We start from the raw sequence: 19,510 nt of genomic DNA, 5'->3' as shown, positions 1-19,510 counted from the left end.
AATCCTAGACAAACCCCCTTTTTATTCTGGCCCCTTTTTATTATGTAGATTAATGGCATGAATAGATTTTTTGCAATTTAATTCGAGTGACCAATGACTACCATGTGACTTGTTTAATACGTAAATTATTACATACATTGATTTCTATCTTAATAAATCAATCTCAAACTTTTAAATGACCAATAAATTTAAACACTTTATAATAAACTACTTCAAAAACCTTTGAAATTTGTTAATAGTGTATTTTAAAATATCTATCCTTTCAGCATGTGTGATCATAATACCACAAACTGTTCTCTCTCTAAACAGAAAGACAACACAATGCACACATGTACAGTTATTCTTTATTAATAGGAATTTATTTGAAATATAAGTCAGCAGATTTTTCTGCTGCTTTAGTCAACATTCTCCATTTCCTCATCTCTCAACTCCTGAGCTTCTCCTCCCAGAGTTTCTTCCTGGTTGGTGAGGTCATGTGACACGGTTGTCTCCTCGGTGTGATCACCATGGCATCCATTACATTCTTCTATGTGGTTTTCCTCAGGGCCCTGGCTGGCCTCAGTGTGTCCATGTGACTCCACACTCTCACTGGACTCAGTGTCTTCAGAGAGCTGCTCCAAGACATGGGATATGGTGAAGGAGGAGGCGATCTCCTGCAGGCGGCTCTGCTCTGCCTTCAGGCTTGCCAGCTCCCTCGTCAGCGGCGTCTCAACTGGGGTGGAGACGACAGGCGCCTCGGACGCAGCTTCTGAGGCATCCTCAGAGGCATTCGTTGTTGCGGCAACAGAAGGGCTCTGGTTAGCCTTCTCTTCGGTTGCTTCCGGAACCTCTGTGGTCACCGTCTCCAACGTCTCGCCGCCGTTGGTGCCCCCTTGTTGCGCTTCCTGTAGCTTCTGATGCAGGCTCTTCCTCTCCTCCTGCAAGGCCCTGCACAGTTTCTCCAGCTTCTGGTTCTTCACAGTAAACAGCTCAAACTCCTTCTCCTTCAGGGCTTTCTGTATGGGGTTGAATTAAAGTGAGAAAACCAGTTATGATGACTTCCTGTTTGAATCATTTTTTGTTATTTCAACTAGAAGATGAGGCAATATAAAGGCTGATGTTTCTTACATCTGTAGCCATATCAACAAGAGCTTTGTTGCAGCCGTCAAAGCGAGTTTTCCAGGACAGAGACTCCTTCTCCAGCTTCTTCATCTTCTTAGACATCTAGGAGACAGGATTCCAACATGAACCATGTACAGGAAACGTGGTCTCCATGCTTGGAAATGACACAATAGTATGCCACATGTACCATAGGTGTGATACTAACCTTGTCCATGTCCTGTTTGAAGCTTGCGTACACACCATTGCTCTTGGATACGGTGCCTTGGAATTCATCAAACTTCTCAGAGTACATGGAGAGCTTGAGGGAGAAGATGCCATCCCAGAAGTCAGAAAGGACATAAGATGACGCACTCAGAACATTCCACACTCACATATAGCAGTCAACATTTTGGATGACATCAAATTTCCACTAAATGACACTTGAACTAATTGTGACTTTAAAGGTCTTACATTTAAATTCGATTTAAATGTTTTCATGGTATTTTAAACCTTTGGAACCAAGTCACAATTATTACATTACTTCTAGTTAATGTGTGATAACAGAATGACATATGACTTACTTGGGCTTTCATGCTGTTTTCATTCTCTCTCATATGCCTGACTTGTAGCTTCCACTCTGCAGCCTGCTTCAGTAACTGTGGAGAACGGAGGTCTGTGAATACGTGTTCCTGTTTGCTGCATTAATGTTATCTCACGTTTGAGCTCAGTCATTCTCCTGTCAGTGCAGTTGGCCCTTACAAGCTCTTTCTCTATCTTGTGCTTCTCCTCTGCTTCTTTCAGGATCAGGTTTGCTTGTGCAAGTTGGGTTTCCAACAACTTCTGCTTCAAGTCTCTGTGTTTGAACACCTTCTCAAGGTTCTGCAAGGAAGAAGACAAAGATTTCGAAATGACTTGTTTTTACTGAAAATATTTCATATCTATGTGCTTGATGTAAGCACAGCTATGAGCTACTTTGAACGGGACAAAGAACACCATTGTAAGATGGACCTCAATATTCAGATGACAATGATAATTAATATTGACCAAAGTGAAATGTGTTATATCACACAGGACTATCATTAAAGCATAACAAGAGGAGAGAGCAGACACTGAGTTAATTATAATCTCTCAATCCACCCCTCCCCCCCCCGCCCTCCCATCATGCTAAAACGTGGGCCTGTACCGCCTCTCTCTGGTCGTACTGCGAGATTAGCCCTTTGAGTTTCTCCGCCAGGTCGCTGTTCTCCTGACACAGCCGGGTGTTGCGACTGCTGTGCTCCTCGATCTGGGCCTGGATGTCGCTGAGCGTGCTCTGGAAGTGAGTGGTGATGTCCTTCCTCTTCAGGTCATCCTCCCGGCACCTCTGGAGCGTCTCCTCCTGTGATTGGACCAGGCCCACGGTTACCCTCAATAACCACATGCAAGCAGCATCCAAACTACATTCGTCTCACCCCTTCATTTTGTTTTGACAGTGTCTGCATCAGCACACCAACTGTGCTTGATTCGTTTTACACCTCACCAAATCCAACATTCAAGCAGCATCCAAACTAAAGCACAGAATCCGAAAAGTCTCAATCCTCAACTTATTTTCCACAGTATCTGCATCAGCACCCTTACTGTACCAGGAAGCGTACAGTTGGACAGTTGGAGACTTACCTTCAGGGTCTTGTTGTGTCGCTGCAGTTCTCGACAAAGCCCCTCCAGCTTGCTGCGCGCCAGCACCGCCCGGCTGTGTTCACTCTGGAGCTGGTCCTTCTCCTTCATCACCTGGAGTAGCTTCTTCTGCAGCATCTTCAGCTGCTTCTGGTCGCTCCGGTGCTCCTCCAGCTGCCACACACACGCACACACACACATACACATAGAAGCACATACATATACAGACACATAGAAATACACACACACACACACGCACACACAAAGAAGCACGCACACACACAGACACATGGAAGAACATGCACAAGCACATACGCGCAGGTATACAGACATCCATATAAGCACACAGACACGCACATGCACGTACACGCACGTATACACACACACGCAGGCACACACAGATATATCTATGTTACTGTAGCAGTTTCCTCCCCAGCTGTATGCTAGAGCAAATGTGCCACAGGTTTAGAGTCACTCACCAGCTCAGCATGCTTCTTGATGATAGCCTCCAGTTTTGCCTCCGGGGTCCCAAGTTTGTTCAGACTTTGCATTAAAAGCATGGCCTCCTTCCCTGAATGGAAATATCAAAACTAGAATAGTGTGCAATGCTTCCATGCAACAATCAGTGCACTTATTCATGAACGTCTGTGTGTATTTTTTCATGTACTTCTGTGCTAGCTCGCAGATAGTGACCCAGGCACACAGAACAGAGAACCCACCCAGGCTCTTGAGCATCTTCTTTTCCAATCTCTGGTCTTTGGGTCCGCCGGAATCTTTCCCGGTGGAGAGCTCGTCTGTGTCCTCTGGCTCGCCGTTGTCCTCAGCCGTCTGGTACGTGCTGATGATGTCCTCCAGCTGCTGGCAGAAGTCCTCAGTCAGGTCCACCTGGGGCTCAGAAGGGCCCCCGGGTGCAGGCACCTCCACAGGGCTGCTCTCCTGAACGGTCTCCATTTTACTGTGAAAGGGCTTTCACTGAGAGGAAAATCGTATTGGTTGTTAGGGACAACAGGTAAATGTTTTTTTGTTTTGTTTTTGCCAGAGATTCGCTTTTTTATTTTGCGGATTTGAGGTGGAATCTGTGAATAATCAGGAACTCATATGAAAGTCAATGAGAAAGTATCTGCCAGTTATCTAATGTCTTACCGTAGTGGTTATTTGTATCTAACAGGCTTCAGACTTTAACAATATGTAGATAAGATTTGCAATCTAATCTGTCAAAATTCAGTATTGTGTGTGTCCTGGTGGGTTCTGGTATCCCGTGGCTCAAGCCTGTTTATCTATGTAAAACGAGCTTGCTTGCACAGCTTTCTCACTCCCCTGGTCCCCCTGCTCTCACAAGTTGAGCACATGGCACCTGTTCTGGGCCCACAAGCTATTTTAGGAACTACTTAATATGGTCACGTTATTTATTTATTTCTAATCCCCCCTGTTGATGTTAATGGTAGATTTCATGTGTGCAATATTTGTTTAATTACCCCAAAAACTGAACTGTACTTCAAAGTACTTTACTAAGTAACCATGGAAAACTACGTGTTAGATAAATCCAGCAGAGACAACTTGTTACACATATGCAAAAATTGTTACATATAATCAAAAATACATATTATTACTTTCAAATATATTCACCAAATCCACCAAGTTAATTATACATATTGTCTAGTTAAATTTGATGTCTTGCATAGCTACTGCAACAGAAATGTAAACATTTTTCAAGTAGCTGTCTTTCCAAGTAGTCGATTCCAAGAACCAAACACATAAGGTTGGAGTCCATGTTTCACTGGACACGTAAAAACATGAAACACTTTCAGTTTGTTTCCAAACAAACAAAGGACAAACAGTCCATCGTCATTGTCTCCAAATCAGTAAACATTTATCATCAACAACTACAATGCAAAGCTCATCTAAAGAACGGTAATCCCGAAAATCTGGTCAACAGTATGGACGTCAGGAAACCTTGTAGAAATTGCAGTTATTGAAGAGTTATTGAAGAGTAATATACATTCTACACCATGCACTTGTTTAAATGTCCTAATCAGACATAGGAAAGAGTGAAGTTCCTCTTACCAGGACGGGACAGGAACGAGGAGGTGAAAGAAGTGGAGCGAGGGGCCCAGAGATTCAGCCACCACAGATACAACAGCTGCGATAAGACAACCCCAAAATAAACCTCAGAGACACAACTCTCCAACACAGAGAGAGAGAGAGAGAGAGAGAGAGAGAGAGAGAGAGAGAGAGAGAGAGAGAGAGAGAGAGAGAGAGAGAGAGAGAGAGAGAGAGAGAGAGAGAGAGAGAGAGAGAGAGAGAGAGAGAAAGAGAGAAAGAGAGGGAGGGGAGAGAGAGAACATAGCCATGGCTCAAAATAACACTGCCCACATACAACGGACGAGCCTGCTCAGGAGAAATGACCCAGAAACCTTCCTCAAGTGAGAGGAGGATGTGAGTGACTTCCTGTGAAAGAGAACTGAGGACAGAACCGGGCTTCTGTGGGGATTCTTCAGCACCATGTTGGGGTAGTCCGTTTGTGGTCTTTGCAGCTATTTGTCCTGTATCTTAGAAGTAATTGGATTTACTGAGAATAATAGTTGCTGTGACTGAATATACCCTAGTACCTACATTAGGATTGGGAGAATTAGCAACTAGTCTTTAACACTGGGAGAATTAAACCCTAGTTCCTACAGTAGCACTGCCCTGCAGACCCAATATATTCAGAACTCATAACTTTTGTGGAAACTGATGACATCAAACTATTTAAGTAATACAAGCAATGCCGTTTTAATAGTAGTTTATAAAATCTATTATTTATTTTTTTACTTTAGAGATTAGAAAACTAACATAGTTTGATGTAATCAGTTTCCACAAAGGTTTTGAGTAAACCAGTTGGATAATTAGCCCCTAGACCTTACTGGGAGAATCAGACCCTAATCCCTACAGTGATACTGTACACATTGTATTTGCTGCAAGTTTATCTCACTGTCAGCAGTGTTAAATGCAGAAAAAGCAGCCTATTCTATGTAATTACTTAAGCTGTTTTATTTCAATTGGGGTGATTGTTTCACACCAGAAGATGTCAGTGTGTTGTTTGAAGCTTTTCACTTTCATTTTGAAAGAATGCCCTCAGGACTTATGCACACGTTGGAACATGGAACCTCACTGGACGTTAAGGGTGCCCCGATGGTTTAGGCATAGGTGCTGATCTGTGAAGCCCTGCATGACATTTCTTGTAAAAAGGACTAAACGGATAAAGTTTGATTTCATTTCATTCTAAACTGTAAATGTGTTGTGAATTTGACTGACATGCAGTATAAATCTTGGGTAGGAGACTGTGCAACAATGAGACTCAACACATGCATAGATTAGGAGTATCTTCTTTTAAAACAATTTTAAATGTAATCTTAAAAAGTAGAGCACCAAACAATAAATTCCCTATTAGAGTAAAAGAGGCACTCCTTCCGTACTATCCATAATGACGCTTAACAACTAAACAAGCGATTATGCCCCAAAATGTACCTTTAAAATGCCATTGCAGAGATAAATAATCTGTTCTCTGTATGTGCACAGGGAGTGTTGAAAACATGAGGCACAATCCAGTTCCGTAAATACAATACAAAATAAAACAATTTTAACAGTCACAAACATTGAATTTAAATGGAACGGAAAATGAAGACCACCCATTTCCGTTAATCAAGAACGAGCATTGAACACTGTTGGCATTATACATTGTTAACATTTGGATCATTACTCTCAAGACTCGATGTGTTCAAACTAAAATGAGAAGTACACCAGTAATTCATAATGTAAACATGAGGGAATAAAATGTGTTTACAAAATATTGAACAAACTAGTGTTTGTTACTTTTGAAGATGTAAATGTGATTTTCTTTCCCTGTCGTAGTAGACGGTTGTTATTCTGAATAGAAGTTTCCCTTTGTCCTTACATTAAACTGAAGTCAAAATACCTTCAAACAGATACCAACAAATCACATAGAAGATCCCGGATGCAACGCCACAGCTGAAGTCATCAAATGACAGAAAGTAAATATGCATTTAAGTGAAAAACGTTTTGAGCTGAAGCATCCTACCCTAACCTTCGACACCTAAACATAATCATACTACAGTACATAAAACAGTAATGATAGTCATTTTGCGACGCTTAAAATAAATACAAAGCAAGCCCCTGATGCTTACCGTACCTGCATGTGAGCTCGCTCGCCGAACACGCACAGAAAATGAGAAATCAATCAAATAACTGGAATGTTTAAACTCATATTTGAATAAATTCTGATTGTAGCTTCTTCTTAACCAACCAAATCAGTTTGTCATCCAAGTTTAGATGAAAGTGCATATTCACATTCATTAGTTCCATGGTCTTTACAAACAAACTAAAATCGGTTAAGCCAATAAAGCAATGACTGTTAAAAAGCAATTTCAGCCTGCTCACCGATGCAGACGTATAGGTATCTATATATTTATATAGTGTATAAATAGTACTCAAATATATACCAGGATCGATAAGTGCTTACCTTCTAATGTTATAAAGACATCTTATACATAATTACATTTCTCTAATTGTGCAATAACAAAACTCATGCCTTTTGCAAAGATAAACCACAACACTGAGAAAACGCAACAAAGTAAAACATTTCACGTTGATTGTAGAACAGAAGTCAAGCTGCGCTTAACAGCAGTTTAGTTTACACAAATCAAAGGCTATGGATAAGAGCAATCTCACTGACAATAACACTTCACTTCCGACACTTTGGAAATTACTTCCGAAACACTTCTTCTTGCTCAGTAATGACAAAACAGGGCAATTAAGCAAAATAAAAAGGCACATAATTATGAGGCTTATTCAAAAGCACCAAATTGCACAATAAGCAGGTCTACAAAAATTTGGTCTGACAGTTTTTTTTTAATACAGACACTACCCTTTTCTTCATTTTCCTTAGGATTAAATCCTTACTTTAACAATTACACCCTTACACCATTCGATATGAATACATTAAACAACAGTCTATTTTTAAAGTACACATACATTGTTTGTATGCACATTGGGTATAGATATTTGTATCAATAAATATGTTTGTGTGCAATTATATGCAAACTACTACGTCAAATAAAGGGATATTTAAGCTTAATTTCTTTCCATATTGCACATTTACCCACAAAACGTCCCCTGGACTCCTGCCTCTGAATTAATAAATCAAACCAGTCTCTAGCAAACCTAGCAACATGGCTGCTTCTTAACCGTAAAGATAGTCCATGGACAAGATAAAGCCTTAAAAGGTCATGTAAGAGGTCATGGATGGGCAGAGGGATCTGCGGATTGTGGGATCTAGCAAACCCACACACACTGGAGGTGTATCCATCCTCCAGGGTGTTTCTATGTTGAGGGCCTACTTAATATCCCCTGAGGTGATGCTGAGGGAGGCGATTGCTTTCATGCAGGTCTGGACATTCTCTTCTTGCTTGATGTTGTTGATGGTGAGGTGCGGGGCATTCTCAAGGGAGTCCTGGTGGGGGGAGAGACTGTCACACAGCTGGGTCGAGTCTTCCTCCCCGTTGTCTTGAGCTCTGATGTAGCCGTCCAGAGTGCTTCCTCCTGGGCTGTCACTGGTCTGGGGGCTGGGAGCTGGAGAGGGACCCTGGGCTGAGCTGGAGGAGAGCAGGGAGCAAGGCGCCAGCTGGATCCCACCGATGGGAACCACAGGGAGGAGGCTCCGGGTCTGCAACTGGGAGTGAAGGGGTAGATGGCTGAGGAGGTTCTGGTGGGGGGAACCGGCAGGACCAGACAGATTTTGGGGTATGCTGCTCCGTTGATCCTAAAGGAAAACATGTGACCATGAGCGCCCTTACAGTATCACACCTTCCTAATGATGACTAATTGATTCTGACAAAAACATCACTTCTGATTCCCTCAAATACAACCTGCCAATTTATGTTTGAATGTAAAAAAAAAACATTAAAAGATATCTGACCAGACATTTTACAATATCTGTACAGACAGATTAATAAGGGTGTTCCTATCACATACCAGTTCCATCTCTGTGGTCTCTGGTTGTGGGACCAGCTCAGTCTTGACCTGGTGCCTGATCTTCTCCCCTCCTCTGTGTTGGTGCGAGCCTCGCCGCGGGGACACAGCCCTTAGGACCACCCTCTGACGGCCCCTCGCCAATGGCTCTTTCCTCCCTCCCTGCTCCGCTCCGGGGGACAGGGGCCTTTCCATGGAGGCTGGGGAGAGGTGCTGGATGGGGATCAGGCTGGGAGAGCTGGGCCGCAGGGGGGTGGAGTCCCATCGGGGGGAGGAGCAGGAGCGTCCTCGAGGGGAGAGCTCTCTTCTGGGGGAGGGGTAGCGGAGGCGGGAGGGAGATGGTTCACGCAGGGGGGACTCCCAGCCCAGTGACAGCAGACAGGAAGGATAGGTGTCGAAAAGCAAGCAGGTCTGGTCTGAGGACAGCGTGTTCAGCGAGTCCTCCTCCTGTGGTTTCTCTCTCTGGTCATTGTCAACCACGGCCAGGATGCTCCTGCGGTCGGTGCCCGTCCTCCTGCAGGTGGGTTGGGGGTGGAACTCTGCGTCTGGCAGGGGGATGAACGAGCAGCCGTGGATGACAGCGGTGGCGGTGACTGACAGAGAGGCAACGCCACAGGGCTGGGGGCTCGTACTCCTGGAGCCCATTTTAGGAGTAGAGTCCCCCTCGTATTCTTCATCCTCCTCCTCGTCTTCATCGATTTCGTCAATCTCATCGTCCATGCCGTCGGAGTCGTCCGCGTCGGAAAACTGGTGCTTGGCTGCACTCAGTCCGCCTGCCTTGGACTGGAGGTCATCTGTTTTGTCAACAAACACATCTACAAACATCAATGTTATGGGGACCCAGTTGCTTTCTAACTGCTGTCGTGCAATTTCAAGATACATATTTTAGTACACAATAAACAGCCCAAGAAGGCATCCATCCATTGTTCTTACCAAACTCCTGTATCTCTGCATCGTCCAGGGAGACGGACACCCCCAGCTCCAGACACTTCTTCATGTGAGCCTTCGATTTCATGTGTTTGGTCAGGTTTCCTGTATGCCATACATTACATTTGACGATTACAAATGGCATTCCTTTCACATTCATGAAATAAGCAAAGAGACTTAAGGAAATCTTTGAGCACCTTTAGTTTTGAAGGCGAAGTTGCAGACCCTGCAGACGTACGGTCTCACGTCCGTGTGTGTGCGGATGTGTTTCTTCAGCATGCTTGGTTTCTTACAGCGGATGCCACACTCCTCGCAGATATACTTCCCCCTGCCTCTGCCCCTCACGTACACGTAGTCCTCGTTGGACTTGTACCTGGCAGGAAGAGACTGACCTTCATTTGGAGCAACGTAATGCTGGGTTCACAGAATGTGTTAAATGCCTCTCAGTTGTAAAACTGGGAGTTCTTTATGTTAAATATTAAAAACTACAGTTTTAGAAGTAAGAAGTCAAACATTTGCAAACTCCAAATTCTATAACAGCTTATGCCTATATTGTCAGCTGTGTATCAACCAATCTTCAGTCAGAAGAGATAGATATACAACCTAATAATAAAGGACCATTTTGCAAATGACAGGGGTTGACAGGAAAACATATATCACAGTTTCGATAAAATATTTCGATCAGCCATGCTAAAATCCTCACACACGTGTTAACGTTTTATCCTGCGCTGTGTGTACAATGTTTATGTTGTCATGACCAACCCTCCTTCGAAGATCTTGATGCGAGTGGGTGCAGCTTGCTTTGGCGGGGCCTCCCGCTCCTTCCAGTCCTCCTTTGCAGCCTTGCCCCTGCAGCTGGTGTCCTTGGGTCTCCTCCCACAGGGGAGGTCCACCTCTCTCAGCTCTGGTTTCCTCTGGAGCTGAAACAGATGACCAAACATTCTTGTTAACATGCCGTTTAAGCACACAGGATATTGACAATGTAACACAATGCTTTAATGGCACGGTGTGTAAGGATGTGACTTAGTGCTGTAAACGCACACACACAGTGCCAAGACTGGCGGTGGGGCTTGGGAGTAGGGGGGTCAGGAGTGGTTGGGGAAGGAGGGGGAAAGGGAGGCGAGGGGAGGGGAAGAAGATGTCTCTCACCTGCTCCAGTCTCTGTCTCCACAGGAGGAGCGAGGACACCACTTTCCCCGTCCCCGGCTGATGCATAGCTGCCATGGTGTAGGCGCAGGAATCTGTCGTCTGCTTGGAGCGCAACAGGGCCAGGAAGGCCGAGGTGCTGAGGTCTGGGGGGTTGGGGTCATGCGAGCTCACGCACCAGGCAGCGTATACGGAGGAAAGAGGCGCGTTGTGGGAGCTGCAGGGCTTGGTGAAGTTCAGATAGCACCAGCTCACACCTGTTGTTGTGCCGAGACTCGCAAACTGAGGTAGCACTTTGGAGCCTTTGCAGTCGGAGAACAGGATGTCTTGACTGTGCACCAACTGCTCTGACGTATCCATCTTCACCTTGGTGTCCATGGCACCCTCTGGGGGGTCGCTTGCATACTGCAGAGAACACGGCCGGGCGCTGGGTTCCTCTGGAGAGCGAGCCATGGCTGAGTCTGTTACATCACAGCTCTCTGTCAGCATGTGCTGCTTTGAGGTGAAGCGTGCTCCCAGGGATTCTTCCTGAGAGCCCAGAGAGGACACACTCCCCAACTCCGACACGTGCCTTTGCTCAGTTATTCCGCGGTTCCCCAACTCCACAGCACTCAACTCCTCCACGATCTGGCCAAACATTTTCTCCTCCTTCACCCGCTTCTGCTGTTTCACCTCCATGAACAGGTCCAGGCTGCTGGCAGGAGACAGCACGCGCTTGCTGGCTCCGCCACTGGAAGCGTTGGTGGTTGAGATAGTCCTGGAGGTCAGGGATAGAGGGATGCCTGTCTTCAGCTTGGCCAGGGACAGATCGAGAACCTGGACTGTTAGTGGCTCAGAGGGAAGTCCTCTGGTGTAACCTAATACGGGCTGACAAGAGACTGTGGTGGAACCGACACCTTGGTTCTTGTGGTGACTGTCCAAAATCTGAGACACGGTGGTGTACGTGATGCTACCAAAGCACGGCACGTGTGTCTGTATCCTGACAGGGACTGTCAGGCTGGAGGGGGGCTGCTGAGGGCAGATGTTACCTGTTGCGGATCCTGGCAGGGGCTGTGAAAGCACGGCGGACGCTGACAACGCCAGAGCGCTGCTGCCGTAACACTGGGGAAACAGACGCAAGTGGGTGAATTCAGGGTCCATGTTCAAGGACTCCTGCCGCACCAAATGACTCGGGTCTTGTTCAGCCCCAGCGACGCCCCCATGCCTAAGCCGGGACGTTGGAGACAGACTGCCGTAGTCAAACGACATGCTGCGCGCCTCGGGGAGCTCCCTGCGCAGGTTGCACGGGGCCTGTTCAGACGAGGAGCGTCTCATCTCATGTTGCTGACGCTGGTTCAGGACCAAGAGGGAGTTGCCACTTCCTGGCACAGCAAGGAACTCCAGCGGCTTTCCACCATCATCAGGGCGTCCTGGGGAGACTGACTTGAAGCTGTCCTCTCTGTCAAAGGAAAAGCTGGAGCTGTAGGATAAGTTGCTGTCCTGACTGGGGCTCCGGGAGAGACTAGTGCATGCCGACTCAAAACTAGATTCTCCGGAGGAGTGCTCGATGTCAGCAAGGCGCAGTCTCTTCTTCTTCGGGGGGAGTTTTTCGGGGGGGAACTGAGATAATGTCTCGCTCCTCTGAGGCCACTGGAACTCCTCCACGTGCTTTTCAGGCTCTTTTACCTGAACTTCCGGGACTTTCTCTGGGGTGTCAGGCTCGACAGTGACCCTTATCTCTGGGACCTGGATGTTGGACTGGCGGACTAGCTTGGGGCCCATTTGATATGACTGGTCTAGTCTACACTCACTCAACTGATGCCTCATAATCTCAGCTCTACTCAGTCTCTCCTGCACTTCAACGTGCTTTGCGGTTTGCAGTGAACAAATGCTGTCCTGCCTCTGACTTTGATATGGTTCAGACTGAGACCTGTTTAATGAGTTTGTGTGCTGAATGACAGAAATTACATTACCTAAAGACTTTCTTCCTATGGCTTCAGGGCTGACTAAGACCTCCATGTCGTGTCTGTCCAGCTGAGTGTGCACGCTGTGCCCGGCCCCACGGCTGAGCTGTTGTGATTCATAAAGCCTGGCTAAGTCCTGCCTCTCCTCAGACATGTCACAGCGCCTGTCATATGGCCCCACAGAATCCTCCTCCTCCCTTTTCTCCTTCCGACGTTTCCTCGTCGCTAGTTCCAGCCCTTGCTTCTGAAGTGCTGCGCAGGATACCGTCTCAGAGAGACCTTCCCCGCCCATCCCCGACGGTGCGGGCTGGGGGCTCTCAGCCACGTTTGCGAAGTTTTCGGTCTCGGTGTGGCTTTCATGAACGGAGAGTTCGAAGGCAGCCTGTCTTCGGAGCCTCCTCATCCCTCCGGGGCTCGTGCGCTCATCAAAGGAGTGGCTGCCTCGCAGGCCTTGTGGCATACTGAGGCAGGCTACCGATGACGTGGGCATGGAGTTGCTCCGGAAGAGAGGCCCGGCATCAGAGGCAGGGTCCAGCTGGGAATCTTTAATCTCCTCTCTCGTGAATGACCTTGTGTTTATTTTGATGGACTCAACCAGTTCTTTCTCCTGCGTGAAAACACGGGATACCCCCCTCTCTGAACCCTTCCCCTCTCTATGCGTGGAATCGCTAGAGTTGGCCCTGCAAGTCACAACAGCCGTCTGTCTGGGACTTGGTCTGTAACACTTCCCAAACATGATTTCTTGATAGGACTTGGCGTTGGTGTTTGGGGGACCGCTCTGGTGCTCTGCACTCTCAGAGCGAGAGAAGTAACCAGAGTCTGTGCTGCCTTTGCTAGACTGGCTGGGGAGGGAGAGGGACTGGTCAGTGTCGCTGCTTCTCTTTTCCGAGAGCCGCAGCGCAAGCCTTTGCTTGATGGTGCTAGATTGGATTGCAGGGCTGACCTGAGCTAGAGCAAGAGATGCATTGATTTCTTTGAGCTGGGATGAGCCGTCCTCAATCGGCGTCATTGTGGATCCCTGTTTCTGTGCCATGAGATGGGATGTTTTCACGGCAACACTATCTGGTTCCTCCGAGTCCACTAACAGAGAGTCGGTGAGTGTGTCCTCGTCTGTGTCTGAGCTCTGCTCGGCGTCGGAATACAGCTCCCCTTCCAGGGACCCCTGATCCATGTTGGCACTGTAAGATCCCAGTTCTGAAAATGGCACTGTTCCAGCTTTGACAGAGTGAGCATGAGATTTTCTGTGTTTATATAAATTACTCTTAGTTTTAAAGGAGAACCCACATGGGATGCAGGGATAGGGCCGTTCGCCGGTGTGCGAGCGGATATGCTTCTTGAGCACACTGGGTTTGGCACAAGCCCTTCCACAATAATCACAAACATACTTCCCAGGCTTTTGCGGTTTCGGCTCTATCTTACACACTTCCTCCGATAGCAACTCTGTGCCTGACTGGGGTCCCTGTGGCTGGGGGACCAGGGATAAAGTGGGGGACTTCCTCAAGGGGGAGGGCCCACAGCCTCCCAGGGATGGCACTGACGCCAATTGGCTGACGGTCTTCTGTCTGGCGAAGGTAAGTGACTGGTCTTCCTGAGGAGTGTACAAGGGTAGCTCATGGTAACGATGGCCTGCGGCAAGGGGCTGGGGGGCGCGCTGATCCTCTAACGGCTGCTGCCTTTTCCCTGAGAGAGGCATTTCTGATGATGCACATGTGTTTCCACTTGGAGCCACCGGAGGTTGTAGGTTCGAGTCCCTCCCCCTCTAAATCCACCCAGGGGCTTCCTCTTATAGCCTGAACAGTTGCTGGCTCTGATGTCCTTTTTCTCTGTTCAACATTCCTCCCCCGGGGCAACACAGAGCATTTCTCTTCAGCTGTAGTTTCAAGTGACTCCTGTTAATCCAATGTCACCTTCTTTGAGGATCGATTTCCGGATAATGTCTGTTATGTAATCTTAATAATATTAGCAGATATGCGAATTAGCTGCAGGACAGGGACATCTGAAAGAAACCAAAGAAACAGAGAAATTATAATTTGTAAAATGAGACATTAAAAAGTTGATAAAAACATGATACTAGCTAGTCATGCTAAGAATGATTGCTCAGGTAAAGACAAACAAAACTAAGGAAAATATAACTTAATAGAATATAATTATAATCATAGAATATTCCAAGTTCTTTCATGATAAACAAAGCAACTCTATTACTCTTTCGCACTCAGATCAAGTATAAAATAGAATCTAATATGACAGAAACCAAATCAAACATGCTAATAGTCTCCTAATCAAAATGATTGCCCTCTTAAAATCCTTCAAATAAACAAAAAGTGGTGTATAAAATGTATAACGAGCAATGTGCACAGCAGGAATGGAATGGAAAAATCAGTCTTTTTACCAGCCTTTAAAATACCTCCACAACCTCATCTTACCCCTGGCTGATGCCCTACATTTACTGCAGAACTGTGTGTGTGTGTGCGTGTGTGTGTGAGAACGTGTGTGCAAGCGCGTGTAGTGCTTACAACGTAACATGGCGTTTGGTTAAGTTAGCTTTGAGCCTGTGTGAGGCTTATTTTTTCCACACACTAAAACGCAATCCTTGCCGTAACCCTGCGACTAACAGACCCAGGGGATCTGTTCTTGTTTAGCCCCAAAATCAGTCTTGTACAAGTAGCATCCTTCCATGATCTTTAGTTACAACTGGAGTCTGTGCCTGTCATTACAGGGCCAGTCTGAGGCATTGTTGAGCTAAAGTGCCTTTACACACAAGCTCCACAGCAGGGGCCTGGGTCTCTGAGGAAAATTACTTCTATCTTCTCAGTATCATAGGCTGTATGCACTATAACGAGGTTATGCAAGATTATCTGGTTCAAACCCTCTGAGTTCCCCTTAATTAGGACATCCTACGTCTCTCTCTCCTCTCTATCTCTCTTTCATTCTCTCTCTAACTCTCACTCTCACTCTCTCTCTCACTCCTCTCTCTCCGTCTTTGTTACAGCAGCTCCCCAGGCATGAACCTGAGGACAGAAATCCAAGGTGACTCTCAAGATGTCTAGATAAAAGCAGCTGCAAGCCTGAGAACCAACACCGAATATTTGTGACAAATGGCCTCACACCGCCGCCGGTTCTAGAAGACTCTGTGCCACAGTCATCCATTCTGTTTCTGGGGGCCTTTCATGGAGAGACAGGGAAAGAGGGAAGGCGTATGAAGGTGGCTCGCTTGGGCCAGTGGGTGCCGAGAGATGAGGTTTACAGAGGTAAGGGATGTCAGAGGTGACAACACTGTACACCCCTGGAGCCTGCTCTCTTCAAGGTCACGACCTCATTGCTGTTTCCATCCTTTCTCGGCATTGAGAGGAGAGAAAGAGGCAGACAGAGACAAGACAAGCTCTAGCAAACCACCACAAACAACGAATACCTTTGAACTCCTGAGAGAGGGAATGAAGCTTACACTTCCAGAGCATACAAAGTAACACTGAACAACACGTTAACTCAACAGGCAGACTTTGTGTGCTCATACATCATCAAAGCCCCCCATTCAGAAATCTGTCTCTGCCTTGTGGAGGTAGTAGAGCTGTATCAACCCATTGTACAATACTGACACTGGAGTGCTACTGTGGAGGAGGTGGGTGGTAGGATGGTGTTGTGAATGGTTGTGGGTGGAGGGTTCTGATGGTGCATGCACTTTCCAAGTCGATGAGGAATGGCAGAATAACAACAACAAGCACCACACAGCTTACAGCATACTGCAAGAGAACAATGAGGCAATTACTGTATAAATGGACAACATCCATACTGCAGTCCCACGTCTGAGCCTATAGCGTTTATTAGAAGGGGTAGTTACGGTGTCTAAGATGACATGAAATACATGAATATAATAAGAAGATTACACTGTTTGGGACACTGGGGTGTTATCCCCATCATATGATACTGTAGTGCCCAGTACACAGCATTTAGAACAACCATCAGCGTGGGCTATTACTGCCTGGTTTAAATGCAGACAACCTCAAGGTCTGTGGTTAGCCGAAAAACCACCCCATACACAGAAACAGCCGCCGAGGTATCAAACATAACCCCCTCATACAAACCCGACAGTCGTATTCTCCCTTGTCCCATATTGCCGGTCACATGTGACATTCCTCGTATTGTATATTCCAGTTGTCCATTATCCGCATATTTGGGCTAATGAATGAAACTGAAATAAGGAAGAAGAAAAAAAATCAGGAAGGTATAAAACCTCATCAATCAAACGCGGCTGGCTGACTGAGTAGGCATTAGAAGATCTATTGATGTGAGCCAGTCACCGGAGAAAATACCCAACCGTGACGCGGACCAAGGCACAAAAATAGCAAAGGGGCCCTGAGAGGGCTTACACAACACACCACGTTTAAGGACACTTTCTCAGTGGTCTCTGGTGAAGCAGCAATTGCTTAATCTCTCGTTGACGGGCAATAGGCTACTTTACACAAAACGAAGATAAAAATATCCCAATCGCTTAAAAGACAAAATATTGTCAAACGAAGGCTACAATAAATATTTCTATGACTTGCATTTGTTAATAAACTAGAATACACTAAGAGGTACGTGTAAGGTCTGTAAAAACAAAACGCTTACTGTCTCACGTCTAATCGTCACGAATTATATATCTGCCGACCTTTTCTGTCACTTCCCAGATGTTAATCGGAGATCAGTAAAACGATGCACAGTCCATGCTATTGGCTGACTGAATTGGGGACAACCTGGCAGCTGATAGAATCAAAGGGGGACTACCTGCAGGTAGCATGCTTTATAGATGCGCTAAGGGAAACCACATCCTATATACACTGAAAAGCATAATCTGACCGACCGTAGGTCAAGGAAATAGAAATGTAGCCTATGATTAAAACGTAGCTTTCAGGCAAACCCAACAGTCAGTAGAGAAATACCTTACAGAAATAGCCTACCTTTATATCATTTAGACTACAATATCGTCTCATTTCCAACGGAAGAGATTTGGCTACATAACCAAAGTAATCACTATATGTCAATCAAATTATATCCAGTATATTATTTTACTGGACATTGTTGACCCTTCTGTTTAGGTTCCCCTGTCATTTAGGTAAAACTTTTCCCTTTCAATACAATACAATAAACACAACTAAAAATAGCAGATCTGCGTTGACCGTCTTCTTCAGTTTCAGTAGGAACGGAGGTGAGAACAACTTTGCGTGTCTATGAATAGGAGACCTTGGTTAGAGGTTTGCCCCAGCTGGGCTTACTATAGTGTGTGTGTGTGTGTGTGTGGGGGGGGGGGGGGGGGGGGGGCTATCAACTAGAGGCTTATTGGTAGGCTAACATAAAACTGTCAAGCAGACAAAGGTTTGCTTACTTAGGCCTTACTTACATAACAACCATGTAGAATCAGGACAATTATTTGCAAACATGTTTCATTAAATTACTTTCAAAGCCAAATAGCAGAACTGCAATGTCACAAATGACAGTTCATTCATTTAGCCTTCAGTTGTAACATTCAAAAAGTTACTTTTTTTATTTTTTTAAAGTCGGTCCAAATTAATCAAATAAATGAAATGTAATTTCATATGCTTCATACAGAATGAGACTACAGGTCTTGATCAACCGGGACTGAGATGAACTTGAAGCTGAACATACGACTGCATTGCAGGGAAGGCCCGTAATGCTGTATTCAGTATCTAGATGAGCGGCACTAAAATGGCTGATACTCAATGTGCAGTGAAGGTCAAGTCGCCTGTCTCTATAAATATAATGGTCGGTCCCGCTGGAAGTTCCACACTGCTTGGCATTTCCACTATCTGAGGCACACAGCTCTGCTGACCAGCTCACATCCGCAACTAATTTGCATGTGATTGAATGCCTCACATGCACCCTCCTACCAGCAATCCTCTAATAATATGAGAGTTCAGACTGATGGGGGACAGAATGTGTAGGCGAGAGGGAGAGAGAGGGGGGGGGTACTATGTTTATGAGAAACACATCAGGACTGTGGTAGGCAGGTGCTTCTCAGATGATCAGTGGAGACAGGCTGTGTTATTTGCGTTCACTCATCTGAGTTTACATCTGGCACGATTGTGAGTTCCCATGGCAACGTAAGGCCAACAGTTCCACATTGTCTCCATGTTCTATGCACCCGAACAAAACCTGAGCAGCACATCCGGTCTATAAACTCAAGAAATAATCATAGTACCATCCCACCCAAAAAATGTGAAGCCTGTTCTGACAAAATGGCTCCGCTGTAGGCTAAATGTGGATTCATTATTGTTTAACCCTTTAGTAACATTTAATTAGGAGTGTTCTAATACTTAGAATAGCCTATGGAAATATGACATCAGTCAGTACGGTTTAATTTCGCTGTAAGACTCCCAGTTCCATATGTGTGCAAACACTTGTCCTTGTTTGGGAGGCCGAGGTGGATATCACAGGATCCGTTTGCATAATTGTGCGTTTATGTGTACTGGACTACCCTGTGATATGGGGGCACTTGAGAACCCCTTGCAAACCCCCTATTTTCACGTCATGGAACATTGGCTAAACAAGTACCTCCCACATTCTCAGGCGCGTGCAACACAGTGAGCAGACACAACATTGATACACACACGTTGCCTCCAGCACGGACACTTAACAGGCCAAAATAAGGCGCATGAACATAGAGGTCAGCAGATGTCTTTTTCCAAGACTTTCTACACGTGTCCTTTGAAGCCTTGCTTGTTCTAACATAGTTAGTGTCG

The 19,510-nt window shown here is 45.9% G+C and overlaps 2 protein-coding genes across 3 annotated transcripts; both read right to left on the bottom strand.

The window, feature by feature from the left end:
* Nucleotides 1–326: 326 nt before the first annotated feature.
* Nucleotides 327–4,944, bottom strand: txlnbb (taxilin beta b). The gene is made up of 10 exons (XM_062469226.1): nucleotides 4,798–4,944; nucleotides 3,453–3,705; nucleotides 3,213–3,304; nucleotides 2,737–2,907; nucleotides 2,264–2,458; nucleotides 1,840–1,959; nucleotides 1,662–1,736; nucleotides 1,307–1,399; nucleotides 1,108–1,203; nucleotides 327–995 (listed from the first exon to the last, which is right to left on the bottom strand). Exons 2-10 carry the CDS (start codon nucleotides 3,682–3,684, stop codon nucleotides 396–398), a joined length of 1,674 nt encoding a protein of 557 aa, XP_062325210.1. The 5' UTR covers nucleotides 3,685–3,705; nucleotides 4,798–4,944; the 3' UTR covers nucleotides 327–395.
* Nucleotides 4,945–6,084: 1,140 nt separating this feature from the next.
* Nucleotides 6,085–17,347, bottom strand: hivep2b (HIVEP zinc finger 2b). 2 transcript variants are annotated; one of them, XM_062469224.1, is made up of 7 exons: nucleotides 16,856–17,347; nucleotides 10,837–14,772; nucleotides 10,450–10,607; nucleotides 9,885–10,060; nucleotides 9,694–9,792; nucleotides 8,764–9,575; nucleotides 6,085–8,551 (listed from the first exon to the last, which is right to left on the bottom strand). In XM_062469224.1, exons 2-7 carry the CDS (start codon nucleotides 14,467–14,469, stop codon nucleotides 8,126–8,128), a joined length of 5,304 nt encoding a protein of 1,767 aa, XP_062325208.1. In that variant the 5' UTR covers nucleotides 14,470–14,772; nucleotides 16,856–17,347; the 3' UTR covers nucleotides 6,085–8,125. The 2 variants fall into 2 exon arrangements, with proteins under 2 accessions (XP_062325208.1, XP_062325209.1); XM_062469225.1 differs by having other exon boundaries at nucleotides 8,764–9,554; nucleotides 10,837–17,329.
* Between the last annotated feature and the right edge of the window lie 2,163 nt (nucleotides 17,348–19,510).

This window comes from Osmerus eperlanus, chromosome 9, assembly GCF_963692335.1.
Source record: "Osmerus eperlanus chromosome 9, fOsmEpe2.1, whole genome shotgun sequence".
NCBI classification, from domain to species: Eukaryota; Metazoa; Chordata; class Actinopteri; order Osmeriformes; family Osmeridae; genus Osmerus; species Osmerus eperlanus.
The sequence above is the reverse complement of the archived record's forward strand: the minus strand, read 5'-3'. Positions and strand labels throughout refer to the sequence as shown.

Excerpts from the sequence above, each read along its gene's own strand:
- txlnbb (XM_062469226.1), bottom strand. The coding sequence starts at position 3,684 with ATGGAGACCGTTCAGGAGAGCAGCCCTGTGGAGGTGCCTGCACCCGGG. Across the intron at positions 3,305-3,452 it reads GAAGATGCTCAAGAGCCTGG|GGAAGGAGGCCATGCTTTTA; the intron begins GTGGGTTCTCTG and ends ATTTCCATTCAG. Across the intron at positions 1,204-1,306 it reads TCAAACAGGACATGGACAAG|ATGTCTAAGAAGATGAAGAA; the intron begins GTTAGTATCACA and ends CCTGTCTCCTAG.
- hivep2b (XM_062469224.1), bottom strand. The coding sequence starts at position 14,469 with ATGCCTCTCTCAGGGAAAAGGCAGCAGCCGTTAGAGGATCAGCGCGCC. Across the intron at positions 10,608-10,836 it reads GGAGACAGAGACTGGAGCAG|CTCCAGAGGAAACCAGAGCT; the intron begins GTGAGAGACATC and ends CATCTGTTTCAG. Across the intron at positions 10,061-10,449 it reads ATCAAGATCTTCGAAGGAGG|GTACAAGTCCAACGAGGACT; the intron begins GTTGGTCATGAC and ends TCTTCCTGCCAG.